At 39.9% G+C, this 21472-nt stretch overlaps 1 protein-coding gene across 1 annotated transcript in view; it reads right to left on the reverse strand.

Moving 5' to 3' along the window:
- Positions 1 to 594: 594 nt before the first annotated feature.
- The window catches only part of gatb (glutamyl-tRNA(Gln) amidotransferase, subunit B), a 32515-nt gene continuing 11637 nt past the window's right edge, over positions 595 to 21472 (reverse strand). Inside the window, exons 4-13 of the mRNA XM_041785518.1 lie at positions 16863 to 17061; positions 16141 to 16263; positions 15890 to 16003; positions 13336 to 13420; positions 9846 to 9890; positions 9296 to 9488; positions 8982 to 9115; positions 1277 to 1355; positions 1025 to 1159; positions 595 to 930 (exon numbers count right to left, since the gene is read on the reverse strand). Of these exons, the coding sequence (XP_041641452.1) occupies positions 805 to 930; positions 1025 to 1159; positions 1277 to 1355; positions 8982 to 9115; positions 9296 to 9488; positions 9846 to 9890; positions 13336 to 13420; positions 15890 to 16003; positions 16141 to 16263; positions 16863 to 17061 (1233 nt within the window). The 3' untranslated portion in view covers positions 595 to 804. The remainder of the gene's footprint in view (positions 931 to 1024; positions 1160 to 1276; positions 1356 to 8981; positions 9116 to 9295; positions 9489 to 9845; positions 9891 to 13335; positions 13421 to 15889; positions 16004 to 16140; positions 16264 to 16862; positions 17062 to 21472) is intronic.

Raw genomic sequence — 21472 nt, forward strand, 5'->3', positions numbered from 1 at the left:
CTTTTAAGAAGCCAGCATGTTTCAACCAAGTAGGTTTTCTCAGGGATAACAGACGCTGCTTGGTCAAAACATGTTGGCTTTTTAAATGACTTGGCCATTCTAACAAAGGCTTTTTAAGTATTTTCTGCCATATTTTCAAAAATATCTTTCATGCTTGGTTTCCTCTTTCCCCTGTTCTCCAAGAGCACCCAACTTTGTTCTATAATTCTTACACTTAAGTCATATTGAGCTGCCAGTCATCCTCCATTCAAAACCCCTGCAGTTTTGAGAGCCTTCAAATGTGCATCAAGCAAGAATGGGAAAGAGTTACACTTCATAAACAATAAGGGTATCATAATATACATTGAACATCTCATCTTTGTGCTTTATTTAACAGAATACAGGTTGAAAATGATTCACAGATTGATGTATTCTGTTTTTATTCACATATTACAGACCGTCCCAACTTATTTGGAACTTGGGTTTGTAGATGAATATATATTTCAAAATATGACCAGGAATGTTTCTTTTAACCTTCTTATTGCATTGAATATATTTCCTAAACAACAACTGAGCAGTAGAATAAAAATGCCAATGATTTCAATCTTAAAAACTTTATTAACATAAATAAAGACAGCATTGGTTGTACAGTGAAAACTTTGTTCAGTATTTACAAAAACCTCCCAGAAAACTTAACTTTTAGCTTGATGGTCGATATTTTAGTCAACATACAGAAGACGCCTGATCTACTGCTATGAGTCATAGGCATGATGATTTTAACATGTTACTTCCTTACATGACATCCATATCAGGCATATCTGCCCATTATGAAGTCTTCTCTCGTAAAATTTTTCTCACTAAGACAGGATCAGCTCGGCCTTTAGTCTCTTTCTGAACGAGCCCCATCAGCCTATTCAGAACCTTTTTGTTCCCATTCCTGATGGCCTGAACCTAAAGGATACAGTGAAGAAAAACATCAAAAACCTGTGAGTACAATTCAGAAAGGCATAATTGAATTAGAGGATCTGAATGGATTAACCCTCACCTCATCAGGATGCGAGTCCACCACCCTCTGGCAGATGTTGTGCAGCTGTGAAGAGTCGCTGACAAGACCTAAGTCTTTCTCCTGGATGATCTGCGAGGCCGTCTTACCTGCTGAAAGCCACATCTCCTGAAACACCTGAGAAACCACCACATAAAAGTGAGAAAGAGCGAATGAAAAGCAGCTCTGGCTGGGCTGTTTGTTTTGAGTGACAGACAGAAGGGGATAATTTCTCGCTCGGTGCAGCTGTCTGACCTGCTTGGCAGCCGAAGAGGAGATGTGCCCCGTTTCCTGAAGCTCCAGCAGCTCAGCCAGGGTAGACGGAGAGACGGGGCTGTAATCAGATGAAGAGGGAATTTAATTACACTTTAATAGATGTAATGAAGAAGAAGGGATATGAATGGTGGGAGAGGGAATGAGTGGGAGTGTCAGGCTGGAAGAGACTATCAACATTTGAAAATTGACTATGATATCTTTGTCTCTTTGTCTTCTTGTTTATTCCTGGGGCTAACAGACGCAAAGAATCAAAAAGCCTGTCAGAATATATTAAACAGGCATGGTTTCATTCACGGAACTGCAGGCCAGGCAGTCCCTCTCTGTTAAATCTTTCACAAACACAGCCCAGTCATTCAGAAAAAATAGATGAAGAGCGCCCATCTTTGCAAAAATGACTGTTAAAATGTGTAATAAAGCAGTAAAGTCCAACTGGGGTAACTTTGGCTCAGAGGAGACTTCTGCTGTCCTCAGACACAGGTATGTTTCTATTTAAAATAGTCTGTTTTAACCTGGATCAGTGATTCTGTATTCGAGCAGTGATAGGATTAAGGCATTACAGCAGGGGAAGGAATTCAAAAGTTTTGGCAAACTGTAGAGGGAATTTAAACTTCCAAACAAGAATTTCTTCAGATACCTTCAAATAAAATTTCTTTGAAATACAAGATAAAACCAGATGTATAGTGGATATAAAAAGTCTTCAAAGTACAGTTAAAACAACACATTTTTGTGATGTTAAAAATGAGCCAAAAACACTCTACATGGACAAAAGTATCTGGTCACCTGGCCATTACACCAATAAGGATTGCAATGACATTGTATTCAAATACATTACTCCCTTTTCCCACTCATCTTGTAAGGTTTTCCAAGAGATTTTGGAGTGTTTCTGAGGGAACGTGTGCCCATTCATTCTGTAGAGCATTATGAGGATGTTGTACAAGAAGGCCTCGCAATCTCTGTTCCAGTTTATCCCAAAGGTGCATGATGGGGATAAGGTCAGGGCCAGTCAAGTTCTTCCACACCGAACTTATTAATTCATGTCTTTACAGTCCTTGCTTTGTGCACTGGGGTATGATCATGCTTTGTTGCCACAAAAGTGGAAGCATAGCATTGCCCATAATGTCTTGGTAAGCCAAAGCATTAACACTGGCCTTCACTAGAGATAAGGGCCTAGCTCAAACCCTGAACAACAGCCCCATACCATTACCCCTTCTCCATCAAACTTCAAAGTTGGCACAGTGCAGTCAGGCAGGGAATGTTACTCCATCATCTGCCAAACCCAGACTGACTGCCAAACAGAGAAGCGCGATTCATCTCTCCACAGAACAGCCAACAGTCCAGTGTTGGTATGCTTCACACTACTCCACCTGATGCTCTGTGCTGGACTTGGTGATGTGAGGCCAGCATGCAGCTGCTTGGCTATGGAAACCTATTCCATGAAGCGTCCACTGAAGAGATTTTGTGCTGATATTAATGCCAGTGGAAGTTCAGAATGCTTAAGCAATGGAATCAGCAGTGTTGGAAACTTTTATACACCATAAGCCTTAACAGTTGTTGACCCTGCTCTGTAGTTTTACCTGGTCTTTCACTTTGTGGCTGAGTTGCTGTTGTTCCTAAATGCTTCCACTTTCTAACAATAACACTTATAGTTGACTGTGGCACATACAGAAGGGATGAAATTGCACAACAGCCTTATTGCAAAGGTGGCATCCATTATAGTACCACGCTTGAAGTCAGAACCACTCTTTCTTTTTTTATCACAAATGTTTCTATATGGAGACTGCATGGCTTTATACTCCTGGCGCAATGGGTCAGATTGAAAAAAACCCTGAGTTTCCACTGAACTTTCTGGCTGTTAAAGCTTTGAACCATAATGCGTGATAGTAAATACTGTTGGGAAGGTGACCATCAGTTGTCCACTGTCCTTCACAATGCATTGTGGGATATGATGATTGCATTATATAGGGTATAACAATGCTCACTCTACATTTGGACACCGCTACAAAATGACATATACACAATACAGTGCACTAAATAGTGACACAGTCAGAATGTGTGACTTACAGCAGGTAGAAGTGAACTAGCATGCTTTTCCCAACAAATTTAGGTTTCAACTACTTTAACTGGCTGTTCCTAATGCTTCTTAATGTCTATGTTCATTTATGTGACTCATTAAAGACAGACAGGTAAAGATAATTAAACAGAGATACAAAGATTTAAAAGGCAGTCATCATATGGACACACAAACAGATAAATTAATTCCACAGGAAACGTTTCAAAAACAATTATTTCATACTCCACATGACAGTTCTCCAAGCATTCAGACTGTTTTTCTTCATTACTAACTATGACTTCCTCTGTATCTCCTCTGCCTGCAGCTTGACAGTCCTGCCGGCCACTCGCTGTTTTTCTTTTACTCTCCTCCTTTCAACCAAAAATAATGCTGCATTCTGCATAAATAAACACCACAATCTGTGCTTTACTCACATAAATAAATTCCTCTCAACAGCCTGAGAATAACAGATAAAGTAGAGCTCACAGCATCTGCGCTAACATCCATACTTAACTTGTTTTAGCTTGATTTGCTCCATAATGACTCAAATTATTATTCTAAAGTGTTATTTTATTGTTCTGTAATCATTTTTTAGAATTTGAGTGTTTTTCTGAGTTTTTAATATAGAGGAAAATGTTTGTGAACTTACTCTCAATAGCTATAAAAAGGAGCTGGACTGAGACAGTTGTGAATTGGTGGTTAAGTCTCCTAAACAGCATATGTGGGGTAATTTCGGCCTTTCCCACCTCCTTGCCCCCCCCCCCCCCGTCTTCTATCCTTCCATCTTTCCATCATTGCTTTTGTCCTTCCTTCCTTTCCTTTGCTTTCTTCTTTCTTCCATCTTCTTCCTTTCTGGCCTTCTTTCCTTAATTTATATCTTTCCTTTTTTTCTTTCCTTTCATCCTCCTTACCTCCTTACTTCATTCTTTCTTTTCCTCTGTATTCTTTCTTCCCTTCCTCTTCTCTGTTTCTTTCCTTTTGTTTGTTTCTTTCTTCCCCTTCCTTTTCTTTGCCTTGTTCCATCCTCTTCTTTGTTTTTTTTCCTCTCCTCTTCTCTCCTTTGTTCTTCTTCCGTTTATTTTTCTCTCCTCTTCCTTGCTTTTTTCCTTCCATTCATACTTCCTTCTGTATGCTTCCACCCTTTTTTTCAATCCTTTTTTCTTTGCACTTGCTTTTTTTTCTTACCCCATTTTCTTTGTTTCTTTCCTTCATTTCCCTTATTCTTTTTTCTTCCCTCCATTCTTCCTTTCCTTCTTTCTTTCTTCTTGATCCTGTCTTGTTTCTACTTCTTTGTTTTTTTCCTTTCTCTTCTTTCCTTTCCTTCCTTCTGTCCTGTCTTTCCTATCTTCTGTCCTTGGTTCCTCTTGTTTCTTTTAGTCAGATGACTAGTGAAGGTGCCCACGTTTGTTCACCATTTACAGATCAGCTAAAGTGAAGTCTCTATAAATCAGATGCTGCGACTGACCTTAACGTCAAACTTCCCAGATAAAACCCAACAGCTTTTTCTGACCCTGCTGCAGTCACTTAAAAAACAGAATTTTCAATCAAGCTGCCTCTGAAGAGAGATCTGAATGAGCATCTGATATTAAGCGTCACTGAGTGGAATAAACACAAACAGTTGGAGATAACTGGAGTTATTTTTTTATTGCCGGTGGCTGGATAAACATCTTAATGTTTTTGAAGCTGGAGTGTGAAAGGTGCCATGACAGCGTCTCTGTTTATCAAATTATCAAAAATAAACTTTCATTCAATTTCACAAGTGTTTTGGCAGATTTACAAAAATTCAACATGTTGAAGCTAAAAGGCCTTCAGCAGGAAAGATCAAAACACCTTCTTCTACAGAGTAATAAGTCTTCTGATGTAATTGGATTTGTCAAAACAGAGTTTTACTCTGAAGGGCTGTCAGGCTGTCACTGGGGGTTTCACACAAAGAACACAGGAAGATTTATGAACATGAACATTATTGCTGTATAGTCTGTGATGGTGTAATCTGTTTAAGTTAACATAAACAATCCAATGAGCCTTAATGGCTGTCAACTGAAAGTGGAGAATTGATCCATCGAAGCTTGATGTGCTTTCATTTTTTAACAGATTTTACAGCTTCACATAACATGTTTAGGAGCATTTTACAGCTCAGGATAAGACATTTGGTGGCTAAAGTCTTCATATTTCACTTCTGAAGAATAATGAAAACTGTTTGACTTTTTATTGATTCTCCTACTGAGCTAGAATTATTGGTTGAAGGTTGTCATAAGCCAATACAGTGGCAACCTCAAAATAAGATTGATTTTTGACTGAAACAAGTCTGTTATTTTGTTGTTTGCTGCCCTGAAATTTTTGCTTTTACTTTAGTAGATAACACACTTCTTTTGTTTGCTTGCCTTGTCTTATAAAAGTCATTCAGAGTGCAGCTATTCTTTACTTTTATTCAAGCTGGATTGTGCAATGCAAATCTGATGACCTGACTATACTGATGAATGATAAAGCAAAAGCTGGTTTTTCATTAGTGTTTTGCAAAATAAAAGCAATATTTCTTAACTTTCCAATAACTACAATTGCGCTATGAATGTGTTTCCACTGAAGGGAGTTTTGGGCAAGAGCCTCGTAATTCTCGTAAATTCTCTCCTCGCGAGACTCCGCTGCATGGAAGCTGGATGCTCAAAACCTGTTGTGTGTTGGTACGGTTATGATTACATCTACAGCGGTTGCCTTGACAATTTTGAACAAAAGACGAAGGCAACAGATGATAGTTCAGAGGCAAAAGCCCCGTATAAGGGTATAACTAGCATGTTAAGAAAAGTCTTGTTTCCTCTTCTGTCCACACGTACCGTGCCATGTTGTCTCGGTGAGAACTGGTCATGTGACACCATACATTACGTCCTGTGACTTGTAAATGCGGAAAAAGTGGATGCTGCAAATTAGCATTCACTACAAACACTATGATACTTGCATGGGATGCCTGTTCTCAGTTGTCTATGTTTACTGTATCTTTCCTTAACAAATAAACCTTAAATAAATAAATAATATTGCAATATATTTCCTGTATCGAAATGTCTGAAAAACCTCCCCATGAGAGTGTACAAATGTTTTAGTGATATTTGAGAGGTTTTTTGCAATTTCCATTACCAGTTTTTTATTGCGCTATTTAGATTTTGGGCAATTTTAAGGGTAATGGATATGCAGCTGGTTACATGACCTGGTTTGTTGTTGTGTGCTAAGGGAGACATTTATCCATTCTGGGTTTTATTTAACGCTTTATAATCTTATGGATATATTTAGTCAAAGGAACAATACATAGAATTTTTGCACTGAAATGATTATTCCTTTGTCACATATATTCTTTAGTTGAGTGCTTACATACCTAAATATATCCAACAGTTTTCAAAGTTAGAGACAATAATTCTTATAGTTGCAGTGGCCTGTTTTTTTTTTTGTATTTGTGGCTGCCATGACGGACACAAAATGTTCCAGCATTGCTATAAAAACAACAGATATGACATCAAAGACGGCTAAATAAGGAAGTGTGAACTGCTACTGGAAGCTTTCATCCTGTCGCTGTATCTCACTCATGTTTTGTGATGCTAACCTCTGATAGACCACGATTATTCTCTGCCATCTGCTGTACGTTCTGTTGCCAAAGCCCCCGAAACTTGCAATTCTTTTGTGCAATCCCTGAGTAGACATTTCCAGGTTGTTCCTTTTTTGTTTCATGGATGAATTTCACATAAATGGGTTTTGCTGTTGTCTCATTGCAAGAAAGTTCCTAGTTTGTAGCCATATCCTACAAAATAGAAGACAAGTTAATGGCGATGACAGCTACAAATGTGTGCTCCATTTGTTGATTTGTTGTTTCTCTTGTCCCTCTCTCTGCATCCTCCTCTTCTCTTTACCTGTGTCTCCCTCACCCATACCCCTTTCTAACCCCAGTGCTGCTTCCTGCCCATTAAAAAGGCCTGCCCTCTCTGTAAAATGTCTTGAGATAGCTTCAGGTAAGAATGAGTGCTATACAAAAAAGATGACTGATTAGTTGAATCCTGGTCAGACAGGACTGTTTTGTGTGAAGTTTGGATGTTCTCCCCATGCATGTGCGAGTTTATGGACTATCTCATTCATCATGTTTTAAGCTGATCTTTATGCTATGCATGCTGTCCCCCTCTTTTGGCATCTAAGTGACTTATCTGGACTCCATCTTAACTGATGCATGAATGCCAGTGCCGTACTCTGCCAAAATTTCCTCTTCTTCCCCAAATTCTACCATCTGCTCGAAGTTTTTGGTACTTTATATTCAACTATAAGTGAATGCTCATGTTTACCAGGTTGGTCTGAAGATCGCACAGAGAGACTCGTCTAGCTGTTGGGATTTTTAACAGCTCCCTTCAACAGCAAAGCTTTGCTTGCCAATCCATACAGCCATCTGCTCTCAAAAGTCAGTTCTCTGAGGTCAAGTGTCTCTGACTAAAGTTTAGGGATAAAAATTGAAGCTCAACTTTTCATGCAGAATGTTCATCCAATTTCAAAATTTTGCAAACAGTGAAGAATAAATGAGGGTATGAGGGGGCGAGAGATGGAGAGGGAAGCTGTTGTCCAATTAATGGGCTTTACTGCTCATGGTCAGCACAATTATTTAAGATGCAAACCAAGCAAAATCAGCTGAAAATGGAGCCAAAAAATTAAAACAGCCAAGGACTCGAATTGAGTATTCAAAGGTAAATACCCTGCTTGAACCAATATCAAAATACCAACTTTATATGAGGAATAAACATCTTTGGGCCACTGTTTTAGCTCAGTTAGTAGAGCAGGCACCAATAAAAGGCTCGTCTTTTTTCGGCTGGTTTAACAAATAAAGGCCAAAGTTCCCAATCTACAAAACAAGTATATTTATAATGTATATGTATAATTTTAGCCAGCTCCCCCATTCATCCATTATCATCTGATTATCAGGCCTGAGTCGCTGTAGCAGACTAAGCAAGTTAACCCAGACATCCCCCTCCTCAGAGACACAACTAGTTCAAAAGCAATTGTAGCATAAAAGAAGGAGGCTGAGGTGGAGGAGGTTAAGCTTTGCCAGAAGTGTGGTGCATCAGTATTAATCAGTTAATGCAAGCCGGGATTAGTGAAAAGTATGTAATGTTAAAATACACTGCTGTGTTGCTGGAGTTGTGATTGGCTGTGGGAGCTGTGAGGCGATAATTGGGATCAGCTGATCACGGCTGGACGTATGACTACCGTGTCCTGTATGAATGCTGAGCTTCATTTATGGATGCTATAAAGAAAGACTGAACATGAATTTTTGCCTACTTTATTTATGAAAGCTTGCTTTTGTCTGAGGCTATCCATCTTGTGTCAAAAAGTCAAAAGTTTGAGAAATTTACAGAAAAGTGCCATGACCTGACTCCCAACAGAAAGCAGCAACAATATGTACCTTTATCAGTGTGTGTTCTCTCTCCTCTGTCTGCAACAACCCACATCACCTTTCAGATAAAACGTTTAAAAGGAACAAAGAGAGCGAGGCTCAGAGGGGTCATGTTCTGGGGTTCTGACGTCCAAAACTTCAACATTTGCAGCAGAACAGAGCTGCATTCAGGAGCTGTGATGGCATTCAATGAATACAATGTGTGCCTGAGCATGTCTCACCTCTGGTTCACGCTCATGTCTGTTTGTTTGAGGTGACCCAGGAGCTCATTCATCACCCAGCCAATCACTTTCCTTGGCTCCTTCTTGGTAGCATTCAGCACTGCCTCGAAGTACTCCACCAGCCCATCCTCATTCTGGAAAAAAACAATCTGTTAGATTCATTTGCTTATCATCTAATTAGGATGAAATCAGCCAGCAGAGTCCACTACTGCCTCCTGAACCATACCCAAGCTGCTTTGTTTGGGTCAGATAGTGATAAAAAAGAAATGCAGAGAGGAGCCTGAGTCAGGGAGGGTTTTTACTCCTAAACTCACCACTAGAGTGAAGCTGTGCTCAGGCAGGATGCCGTACGTCTGCACCAGCCTGTCTCTTTTGACGTTGGGTAGCTCTGGCAGCCCTTCTCTTATCTTCTGCACCACCACCGCCTGGCTCACATCAACGCCAGCAGGCAGCGATGCGTTATCCTTGTACACAATCAGAGGGGGCAGGTTGGGCTCAGGCATAAACCTAAAGTGCAGGAAAAAAGGGAGGTGAGGGAGGATGTTTTATCAGCAGCACTGATAAAAGTAGAGAAGAGGTGGTTGGCTTTTGTTCAGTACTAATAGTCTTCTTATCATTTTACTTTATTGGCCTTAAACCTACCTGCCAATCATCCCCCCTCTCCTAGCTCAAACATACACCCACATATATTCGTCTGAGGACCAGAGCCTGAGTAAAGACTCCTTATTTCTCTGCATCTAGTCTCCACTCCTCTTTTAGTCTCTACTGAGAGGAAGATTGTCCTGTTGTTCCTTCTTTTGTAAGAACTTCATGTGAATTAAAAAAACGACTTCCCTGGACAGGCGTTAACACACAAAAACTCACCTGTAGTCTTGCAGACCCTCCTTGTCTCTCATAGGGATGGTCTCCCTGGAAACAAAGACACAGACATAATAAGGATTCAACATTTAGTGGGCAATAATGCTAGTTAGAACTATTCACACTGTATGATTATTTAATATCTAGTCATTTATATATTAGCCTTGAAGTTATTTCATGACCCCCTGGTTGTGGGAAGGTTGTGGGTTCAATCCCTAGCTCCTGCAGCTGCATGCTGATGTGTCCTTAGGCAAGACACTGAACCCAATTTTGCTGCCACTGTTACATCAGTGGCATGTGAATAAGTGTGGATGTGTATGAATAAAATAGCCATTCTACATAGCAGACTTTACCATCAGTGTGGTGTGAATGGATGTGTATGGGCAAGTTTGACCTGCAGTGTAATAAGTGCTTCAAGAAGTCAGACAATAAGAAAAGCACTATGCAGACTCTAAGTCTATTTACCATGAAATTTACCATAACATATTGGGGTTTTCATTTTGCTTTCATTTTAATATATCTGGGGAGATTTGGTGCCCAGTTATGCTTTTTAGAATCAGAATCAAATATACTTTATTAAACCCGAGGGGAAATTTGGTACACACGAAAATCTTGGGAGTATTTTTTCCTGAGTTAGAAATATTGTACTTAAAAAAAGTAAATTTTGCTCTTTTTTCAAGTATTACCAGCCATCCCAGGAGTTGGAGTAAAAACAGATGAAATTCTGCTGGAGTAAAACTTTAACCACACCCACTCATGTTTTAATTCAGCTGCCATCACTCATGGAAGGTCACGGCTGCAGCTCATTAGGCGTTCCACCTGCAGCTATTCCTTGGCAATCAAGATCTCCTCACCTGGTGATGAACTTTCAGGCACTATTGTAGTACAGCTTCTAGTTAGGTAACCTGGCTGCTCTTCATCCTTTGAATCTAGGGATTTTCATATTTTCCATCTCTCTGCCAGTGCTTCTGCTAACCATCATTTGCTATATTGTTGTATAATAACTGTCTTTAACCTTACTGCATCATCTCATGCTCTGCTCCTGGGTTCTTCTCATATGTTCATCACAATTGTTTCTGTAATATTAGAACACTCTGTCTAAAGAAGCGTAGTTTCAAGCAAGAAGACAGTTTCATTTCCATTCACCCTTTCATTCATTAGTAACCAATCACTCACCTGTCCCCCCTTTTTCTGCACCTGTCCCTGCTTGAGTGATCATCAATGAGCGTCTACTCACTTAGGCTTTAAGCCAATCCCTTTTAGCTATGACCTCTCTCAATCCAATTATCCTGCAACTGTCATATTTTAACATCTGCTCTCTTTCCTTCACAGTCAGTCGTTTCAGTGCGATCGCTGCAACCCTCCTCCTCCCCAGCCACCTCCATTACATCTCATCGAGCTCCTCCATGCATCCTGCATCCCTTCAATGCTACTTCCAATCATCTCATCAGTGGAGTTAAGCTTCTCTGAAATCTGCTCCCTGAAAGTCTCTTACTCATCTCATCTTACTACTTCCATCACCACCACCAGTGTCTAGACTCTACAGAGGGGTATCCAATCCTGCTGTCCGCCTCACTATCCCTTCAAGTTCATTAAGACATAACGATGGAGTCTATACGCCAAAGACATTTCACAATTTCAAACATTGCCAAACATTTCCAAACTTATAAAATAAATTATTGTTAAACTCATGTAAGTCTCTCCTGATTGAAATACTTATATAGGCAAAAAAAACCTTTGTTGTTACATTATTTGTAGGCAGAAAGGCAGCAGAATTATCTATTAAGAGAAAAATCAATCTATTTAGAGTGAGATATGGCTCTACATAAGTAGAAATTGTTCCATAATGAGTAGGAAACATTTCTATAAGGAATAAAAAACAGCTCTATAAGGACTAAATATAACACTGTATTGAGTAAAAACAGCTCTGTCATAAGTAAATGGTGTTTTGTGTTGATTAAAATTGCAGCAGAGTTGTTTTAATTTTGTTCATCATGGAGTACATAATCATCATTTAGGGTTCACTAAATCATGTTTTAGAGTTTAAAGAACTCTGAAAACATTTCCCTGCAAGCAGAGCAGATTTTATTCCAAACAGACTGGGACCAAATGTAATATTTTTCAGAGTAAAATTTTATTCAATTTTAGTAAAATTTACTCAGGTAAATTCACTGTGAACTTATTATTGCAAACATGGATAACTGATAGGTAAGCACGGGGATAAGTTAATCTTTCCTACTTTCTCCTTATTTCTTTTTTCTCTTTCTTTTCATGCTTCTGTTCCTTCCTTTCTTTCTCTCTCTTTCTTACCTCCCTTTTTCTTCCTTCCTGTTCCTCTCTTTCTTAGCTTACTGTTGATTCCTTCCTTCTTTCTTTTTCCATTCCTTCCTTCCATTCAATTCTTTCCCTCCTTTCTACCTTCTTTCCTTTCCTTCCTTTCATCTTTGCTCTTTTTTTTTATACCAGGAAATGCAGTAACGAATGTATCGAAGAGGATTAAGAAAAACCATAATGCTGTGCACTTTGAGGACAAAGTTAAAATCCTGGGAATAAAGTTATAATGCAATTTCAGGAAATATTAAAAATATCAAGAATTAAGTCCAACCTTCTAAGACTATGCTCTTGGAGTAATTTTGGCAGGCTGGCCACTCCTGGGAAGCTTTATCACTGTTTCAAGTTTTCTTCAATTGTGGATAATAGCTCTCACCATCATTTGCTGGAGTCCTAAAACCTTAGTAATGTAACCCTTTCCAGACTGATAGATGTCAATGGCTTAGTTTCTCATCTGTTCTTGAATTTCTTTAGATGGCGCCACGATGTCTTGATGTTTTAGATCTTCTAGCCTACTTCACTTTGTCAGATTGGCTTTGGTAAAGTGATTTCTTGATTCAACTATTGTGGGGGGCTATGTTTGGATGACTTCTTTCCTTTAACAAATGAATCATCATTTAAAACTGCATTTTGTATTTACTCAGATTATCTTTGTGGGATACTAAAATTAGTTTGATTATCAGAAACATTTAGGTGTAAAAATTTGCAAAAAAAGAAGAAATCAGGAGAGGCAAAAGCTTTTTCACAGCACTTTAAATAAATAAATAAAAGAATGAATGACTGAATTGGATGTCTGCAAAACATTGTAATCAAATTAGAAGGTACATTCTTGGGGATAAAAAAAACAGACTCCATCATATGCTTCGCTGTGTTTCTCGGACATGCAAGGCCTCATGGGAAGGAGGCAGAGCACCAGAGGATGTTTAAGGCCTCAGCTGTGTGCGAGCTGGCTCATTCTGCCAGCTCATTCTGCCGGTGAGTAACACAGCGCTCACAGATAACACAGGCTGACAGCGGCATCCAAATGGCTCTATTCATCATGATTACTCTGATGGTTCCTCCTCAGAAAAGTGTGGGACTAATGAAGCAGGCACAGATCCCAGACAGAGAGGATTGTAGTGGCTGAAGTCTGGCGTCATGCAGCCCACCTCTGTCAGCCTCTTACCCTGTTTTGGAGTCGTACGCCCGGGTTTCATTCTGCACCGTCCCCCCTCTCTGCAGGACATTGATCTGCCTCTGGATCTCATAATCTGCGGATGTTAATGACAAAATAAGCACAAAAACACAAAGCTTATATGATAATTGTAGTGCAAACAAATACAATTCTGTGTTAAAAAGCCAAACATCTGCTGTGATGCGCTGGCAGTCCTCAGGTCCATAACTGCTGCCACATTATAACTGTGATGAATGATGTTTTTCTGCTTGATTTTTTATCCAATTCAGCAGCCGTGAATGTGCCACAATTTCACTGATAAATAATTCAAGCACAGTGCCGTGTGTCAACTCATGCTCAAAAAGCAGCATGTGAAAGTTTGTCTATATATCCGCTTTCTGAGAGAAGCTCAATCAACAATCAGAGAAAGTTGAGCTGACATAAAATCTATGATTTTTTTTAAGTGAGAAGCTGCAAGAAGCCAATTTCAGCACCACATGCTGCTCTAATAACCATAAACTGTCGCTGACAGGTTGTCAGTCCTACACTTATGCTTCACAACATTTGTCAACACTTATTTCCCTTCCTTTCTTTTCAACTAAAAACAAATTGCAGCTTAGAATTTTTAAGCCAGTATGATTTTTTTTTGCTGCTGGCAGAAACAAATTTGCAGGAGGGGGTATAAATGATTTTCTTGTTGACTTCTCTGTTTGTTTTTTCCCCACTGTTTAAAAACCTATTTCAAGCCTTAATCATATAAAGTACAAAGGAACTTACCTCCATAGGTGTGCTCTATTATACATCAATCACCTATACTGAAAAAATTCTGTTCATATAAAAGCACGTAAAAGCATTACAGAAGTTGAAGTGTTAAAATAATAAACTGTAGATAATAAATTTGAATTAGTATTGACTACTTGTAGCCACATGATTACCACTGAGTTCAAGGTGTATTTAAAAGCTATTAAACATAGAACATAGTAACACAGAATTAGCCTCTTAACAAAAGTGTAAGTTACTCTATTAAAAATAAAGCAAGTCACCTTTAGGATGCTCATAAAAGTGAGTGTACATTGCATTTAGAAAGTATTCAGACTTCTTTCACTTTTATTTTGCAGGCTGATGCTAGTCGTTTAATTACATTTTTTTCTCTCATTAATCTACACTCAGTACCCCATCACGATGAATTTTTAGACCTTTACTCAGTACTTAGTTGAAACAGCGATTTGCAGCAACTACAGTCTCTAGTGTTTCTGAATATGATGCCACAAGCTTTGCACACCTGGTTGGGGGAATTTAATGCCATTCTTATCTGCAAAAATAAGAATTCTAGAAGAATTCTTCTATGATGTCTTGGCTGTGCGCTTAGCGTCATTGTCATGTTGGAAAATGAACCTTTGGCTAAGTCTGAGATCATAAATGCTGTGGACCTGGTTTTAATTTAGGATATCTTTGTACTACACCCCTGCTAAAAAACACCCCCACAACATGATGCTGCCACCACCATGCTTCACTGTTGGGATGGTATTGTGCAGGTGATGAGTGGTGCCTGGTTTCCTCCAGACATTAGAAGTGAGCCCAAACAGTTTAGCCTTGTTTCACCAGACCACAGAATCTAGTTTCTTACAATCTGAGAGTCTTTCAGGTGCTTTTTTGCAAACTCCAAGTTGGCTTTTATGTATTTTGCCCTTACAGAGATTCTTCCATCTAGCTACTCTGCCATAAAGCTCAGATCAGTGGAGGGCTGCAGTGATGGTTGTCCTTCTGGAAATTTGTCCCATCTCCACACAGGACCTCTGGAGCGCAGTCAGAGTGACCATGGTGTTTTTTCGCCCCCTCGTTAAATAAGGCTGGGCGACCTGCTCTTGGAAGAGCCCTGGTTGTGCCAAACTTCTTCCATTTAAGAATTATGGAGGACACTCAATCTTGAGAACCTTCAGTGCAGCAGCATATTTTCACCAGATCTGTGCCTTGCAACAATTGTGTCTCTAAGCTCTGCAGGCAGTTTCTTTGACATCATGGCTTGGTTTCTGCTCAGTCAGCTGTGAGGCTTTCTATAGAGAGGTGTGTGCCTTTCAAATCATGTCCAATCAATTGAATTTACCACAGGTGGACTCCAATCAAGGTGTCAAAACATCTCAGCAACAATCAAGAGAAATGGGAAGAACCTCAGCTAAATTTTAAGTGTTGTTGCAAAGGGTCTAAATACTTATGTCAATGTGACATTTGAGTTTTTCTCTTTTTATCAAATTTGCAAGACATGAACATGAATTCAAACAACTGCAGCATCAGGCTGCAACTTAACAAAATTGATTCTGAATACTTTCTGAATTCACTTTATATGGAAACACATGGGTCTCCATGTCTACAGGCTTGCAGGACTACTGCCTCATTTTTCTCAAATAATGCTAATTGGTCTGTCCATTCTCAGACCAGGCACAATCGTTTCAGATTGGAGCTTTGAATGAAGGATTTGCCTGTTGACGGACATGGAGTCTGGCCAATCCATCGGCTTTACAACCCTACTACCATCCTCCTTTTAAGTTAAATTTTTTATGGTGCTTACCTATAGCCTTGGCCAGGTATCGGACACTGTTGATGTTCTTCACCTCGGCTCTAATCCCCAAAGGTTCTCCTGGTCTGTGTACAGACACGTTGGCGTCCACTCTTAGCTGTCCCTCTGTAGAGAAAGGCAACCAAGATGCTCTCCGAGTCTGAAATAAGCTCAGGGTCTGCATGTACAGGGGCTCAGCTCAGGTTTAAAAAAGAGAGAAGAAAGGAAGGAAGAGACACAGAGACAGTGAGTGATATCCCTACCTGACATGTTGCCTTGACAGGTGCCCAGAGCCTGCAGGATGAGCTGCAGCTCTCTGACAGCTGCAGCAGCCTCTTCTCCACAGCTCATATCTGGCTCCATCACCAGCTCCATTAGGCCTACACCTGACACATGTGAAGATAGGTGTGTTTAACGGCTCAAAGGGATCTATTTTACAGTGTTTTGCTGCAATCCTCCAGAGAAATCAACAGTTCCAGTGTAAAGAGAATGTCTGTCTGAGCCCTTTTGTCTTCTGGTATTAAAAAAAAGCTTCTGTATTGGATGTTTTCTCTTTATTTTCAGCAACAAACTTGTACAGGGAATAAGAGAAAACAACAATGTATAAGCCAAAATCCATCTGTTACTGCTGAAGATGAAAACTTAATAAAAAGTCACTTCAAGCATATTACTGAAACAGCCAAGGAATTTATTTGTTTACTGTTTTTGTTAAAATATTACAGCAGTAGTACTGCATTAGTTTAAAGGTATTCCCAGCAGCTACAGCTTTTTTCATGGTAATAAAGTGGAATAAAACAGAGCAAACTATGTCTCATCTTGAAGGAGGAATAAACTACATGTATATAACTGGTAAGATTGGTAATATGAATCTAAAGTTATTTTTATTGTTTCTATGCTTCATATTTATTAAACGAAAAATACAGAGCACCCACAAACTTCTACTTCAGTGGTAATACATACGGTAGACTACTGGTTTCCACATTACCTGCTCTGTTGAGGTCTATAAGAGTCTGGCTGCGGAGCTCATCGTGGAGACTCTTCCCGCTGTCCTGCTCCAGCTGGATCTGTTTGATGTTCACAGTTTTTCTGATCACCTGGTTCCTCTTTTTCCCGCCGAGGAGGCTGTAAGTCAGCGTTCCATCTACTGCAATGGGCTGCCGTTGTTGAGTGATCTGGTATCCAGCCTGTAATGAAAATGAAAAAGAACTGCATCAGCAGATATGAGGGAAATCCAGCGCTGTAAAACTCTTGGCAGCAAGGTTGAGTGGTTAATAGAGGACATGATTGTGCTGGTGGGCAGAATTAAGATTCTAGAGTTGATTCCAGTGGGATCAAGGCCCTTGCACACCATAGGCAATTTTTTTCATGCAAATAATTCACACAAAATATTTATTTTTCAAACCTGTAGCTTCCACCCCAGCAATGTAATTTAGCCAAGCGAAATTGCAATGGATATTTTTTTGAACCGTGGTCACACATCTGGTCAATCAAAACACTCACTGGTGCCGAGTTTTAAGGCAGACAGAGGAGCAAAAACATCCTCCTCACATAGCCTCTTAGGGCAGAGAGTCAGGTAGCTGTGCTCTGATCATAAGGCCAATGTAAGGTCAAGGGGCAGGCCAATGGCTTGAGTGCTTTCCTTAATTCAGACTGTAGCATTTTTTTTAATTTGAGGGGACTGTATTTCTTCTGAGTGAGTGTGGCTTTAGCTCATTCAAAAGACACGCCCACACCATCCTAGAGGAGATTTTACTGCCTCATTTTTATAATTTTGAAGCTTAATTTTATAAACTTAGAGATGTTTTATCTGACTGAAATTTGACCTGGGGGATTATAATAGGGAGGCACGATATTGGATTTTTGCCGATATGCCGATATTTTAAGACTAATTTTGGCCGAAACATGTTATCAAAAGCGTCTGATATTGCGTCTGTTGCAACATAGCGGGGCTTTAAATGCATCATTAGCTGTGGAAGCCCGTATCTTCTACCACGCTGAAAGACTGATTATCAAGAGCTATAAGTACAATGATTTTCCTGTTCAGCTTCCTACCTTTGGGTGGTCGCTGCTGTATTTTTTAGCTTTACAGAGTATTTAAGGTCTATGTTAGCAGTGAAACAAAATTAAGATGAACCCCACCTGAGGTGGACCCCCGGAGAAGTACCAAAAAAGCCTACTTGTTTTTAAAAGATAACAACAAAAGACCTTTCTTTAGTTCTCAAGATGCAAAATATGCCTGCCAAATTTCACTTATACAGCTGCAACTTGCTCTGGGGTCTGCAGCTATGAAAGCAGTTAGGGGGTGCTGTTGAGCCTATTTTTCCCGCCTCTATCTGGAGGCTCATAAAATAGGCTCATAAAATATCAACATTTTCACTTGGCTTGACATGCCTGCCAAGTTTGGTGACTTTTTGAGGGAATGGGTAGAAGGAAACAATCCTTAGGATTTCAAAAGGGTCCTTGCACCCTCAGTGCCTCAATGAATAACATAGTAGAGAGTATGGTCTCGGCCTGCCCCCTTTGTAAAGAGTATTAAGATAACTTAACAACTATACAATGATTGAATGGGTTTAACACAAATCAGCCATGCATACCTGATAATATTTTCAAGTAGTCCACTAAAGCATGTAAACATATTTCTGCATTTTAATATTACATAAATGTGACCAAACATTTGTTTTGCAACCAAAAGCAGATCTAAATGTAGAGAATACACTGGTAAGACATCACCTTATGCAGTCATTCATTTAAATCCCTCTAGTATAATGTCATAGAATGATGAATATGCTGCAGTCAGTGTCATGAGTCAATGTAAAGGTCAGAGAGGCTGCATCAATGAAGCACGCCACTCTCTGATTGGCTCTGCCGTCATTATAATGCAGCAGGAGCAGTTCTACCATTTCACTCAAGGTTTTCTCCTCACTTAACCATAAGAGTGAATATTTCATTTGCTCCTTTTTTCCATCTTTAAAAGAATCTGCTGCCCTGAGTATTAATTCAACACGTTACCATGGCAACCACATCACAGGAACTACACATTCATCATACTTATGCTAAAGAGAGAGTGTGGGAGAGGGGAGTCGCTGGCTCTCTGATGTACACAATCAATCACCTCAACATTTCCTCCTTTTAAAGAAGAAAAAACATCTATTGGGGATTTCATTGTTTCTATTCCAGTTCTTTATGGTGGATGTCATCTCTAAATCTGCTGGATTTTGTCAGCGCTAGTGGAGCTTTTCAGAAATCCCCCCTTTCTTACTCACTACTTCTGTCTTTTCTTGTGTCTACGGTTGTGAATATTGCCTCTGCTGCCTGAAGCTGCCTTACTGTACATCAGGGAGCATGTGTATAAGGGAAGATTATTTGCTTTCCTGCTTAATAAATCAACTCGGGTTGCTGCATTACACGGGGTGAAGTGTGTGATGCTAATAAGATGGTGGTAGACTCATTAAGTTTTCCTGACAGCAGATTGAGCAGCCTTAATGAGCAGTCCTATCCAAAGTTAGTGCGGGCTCACGTACTGTACTTACAGGATCTACCACACAAAGTAACTCCTGTCCACGCTGTGAGCTGCTGAGTCATTTTCTGACTCATTTCAAAATCTCTAAACAAACCAGCCTCCGTCGGCCACCTCATTACGTGCTCCCGCGCACTGATCTTCTTCTCGGCTTCCCACGCCGGTCACAAAAACATCCATTCAAAGTCTCATTAAACACATGTCAAAGCCTCGCCAGCTATGGACGCTTGCGCTTATTTGTGGATGTAGTATCTCAAGGAAATTGTAATTATTTGCCTTAGCTGGTTTGTTAGTGGGCGGCAGCTGAGGCGTGTTATTAAAAGGCAGTTAAAAACTTTATATATTCGTCTCAATTGAAAGAGGGAATGCTGCTTGGGTGGGGACATTAATCATTTAATGAGCAACTGGGCTGTTTTTCCAAATGCAATCAGGGATTTGGAGTGGAACATCTCAATAATGTACAACGCTATTTACAAATGTATATTTCAATAGTGGAATCTGCCTCACTCTTGCAACTAGTTTGAATATTACAAGAATGGATTGCACTCAGACTTTGGGTCATATGAGGAAAACATCCCATCGTCTGCATAAATAAAGCCACTCTGACTTTTTGAGCTGTTTGGCACAACAGCACTGAGTTAAGACTGATGCAAACTACACCGTGTTCCAAACCATTATGCAAATGATATTTTTCTCTGATTTTCCTAAATGGTTGATACAAATGGCAATCAGTATAATTTTCAAATCATCAACTGTTAGAGCATAATTCAGATTTTATTGAATAAACCTCCCACTGAAAACTTTGTTTTTTCAAAAATAACTAACTCAAAATGCACTGTTCCAAATTATTATAAACAACAGAGTTTCAGAACATTTTATAGGTTGTAAAGAACTGAAATTTGTTGAATTTGCAGCACTAGGAGGTAAATTTACTGAAATCAAAAGCTATTTCAATCAAAAACATTGTAACAGGCCAAGTTACATGTTAACATAGGACCCCTTGAATTTCTTTGCAAGATGTCAGAATATCCTCCCAGAGCTGCTGTTTCGATGTGAACTGCCTCCCACCCTCATAGATCTTTTGACTGATAATGCTCCAAAGGTTCTCAGTAGGGTTGAGGTGAGGGGAGGATGGGGGCCACACCATGAGTTTCTCTCTTTTTATGCTCATAGCAGCCAATGACACAGAGGTATTCTTTGATGCATAAGATGGTGCATTGTCATGCATGAAGAAAATGTTGCTACAGAAGGCACGGTTCTTCTTTTGTACCATGGAAGACAGTGGTCAGTCAGAAACTCCATATACTTTGCTGCGGTCATTTACACACCTTCAAAGACCCTAAAAGGGCCTACCAGCTCTCTTCCCATGATTTCGGCACAAAACATCACTCAACCACCTCCTTGCTGACGTCGCAGCCTTGGTGGGACATGGTGGTCATCCTCCAATCATCCACTACTCCTCAATCTGGACCATCCAGGGTTGCACGGCACTCGTCAATAAACAAACTGTTTTAAAAATGAGTCTTCATGTATTTCTGGGCTCACTTCAACCGTTTCTGCTTGTGGGCATTGGTTGAGTGGCCGAATAGTAGGTTTATGCATGACTGCAAGCTTCTGGAGGATCCTACACCTTGAGATTGGTGGGAATCCAGAGGCAGCAGCAGCTTCAAATACCGGTTTGTTGTTTTGTAGTGACATTTTAGCAGCTGCTCTCTTAATCCGATGAATTTGTCTGGCAGAAACCTTCCTCATTATGCCTTTGTCTGCATGAACCTGTCTGTGCTCTGAATCAGCCACACAATTCTTCACAGTACAATGATCAAGCTTAAGTTTAATGAAATATCTAATGTTTTCATACCTTGTCCAAGGCACTGCACTATTTTACGCTTTTCAGCGGCAGAGATCCTTTTTCTCTCCCATTTTGTTTGAACCCTGTGGCCTGCTTAATAATGGAGAACGTCCTTCTTCATTAGTTTTCCATTAATTGGGCTCACCAGGCAAACTAGTTATCACAGGTGTCTGAGATTGATTTCAGTGATCCAAAGAGCCCTGAGACACAACACCATCCATGAGTTTAA

Source organism: Cheilinus undulatus, linkage group 4 (genome assembly GCF_018320785.1).
Source record: "Cheilinus undulatus linkage group 4, ASM1832078v1, whole genome shotgun sequence".
NCBI lineage: Eukaryota > Metazoa > Chordata > Actinopteri > Labriformes > Labridae > Cheilinus > Cheilinus undulatus.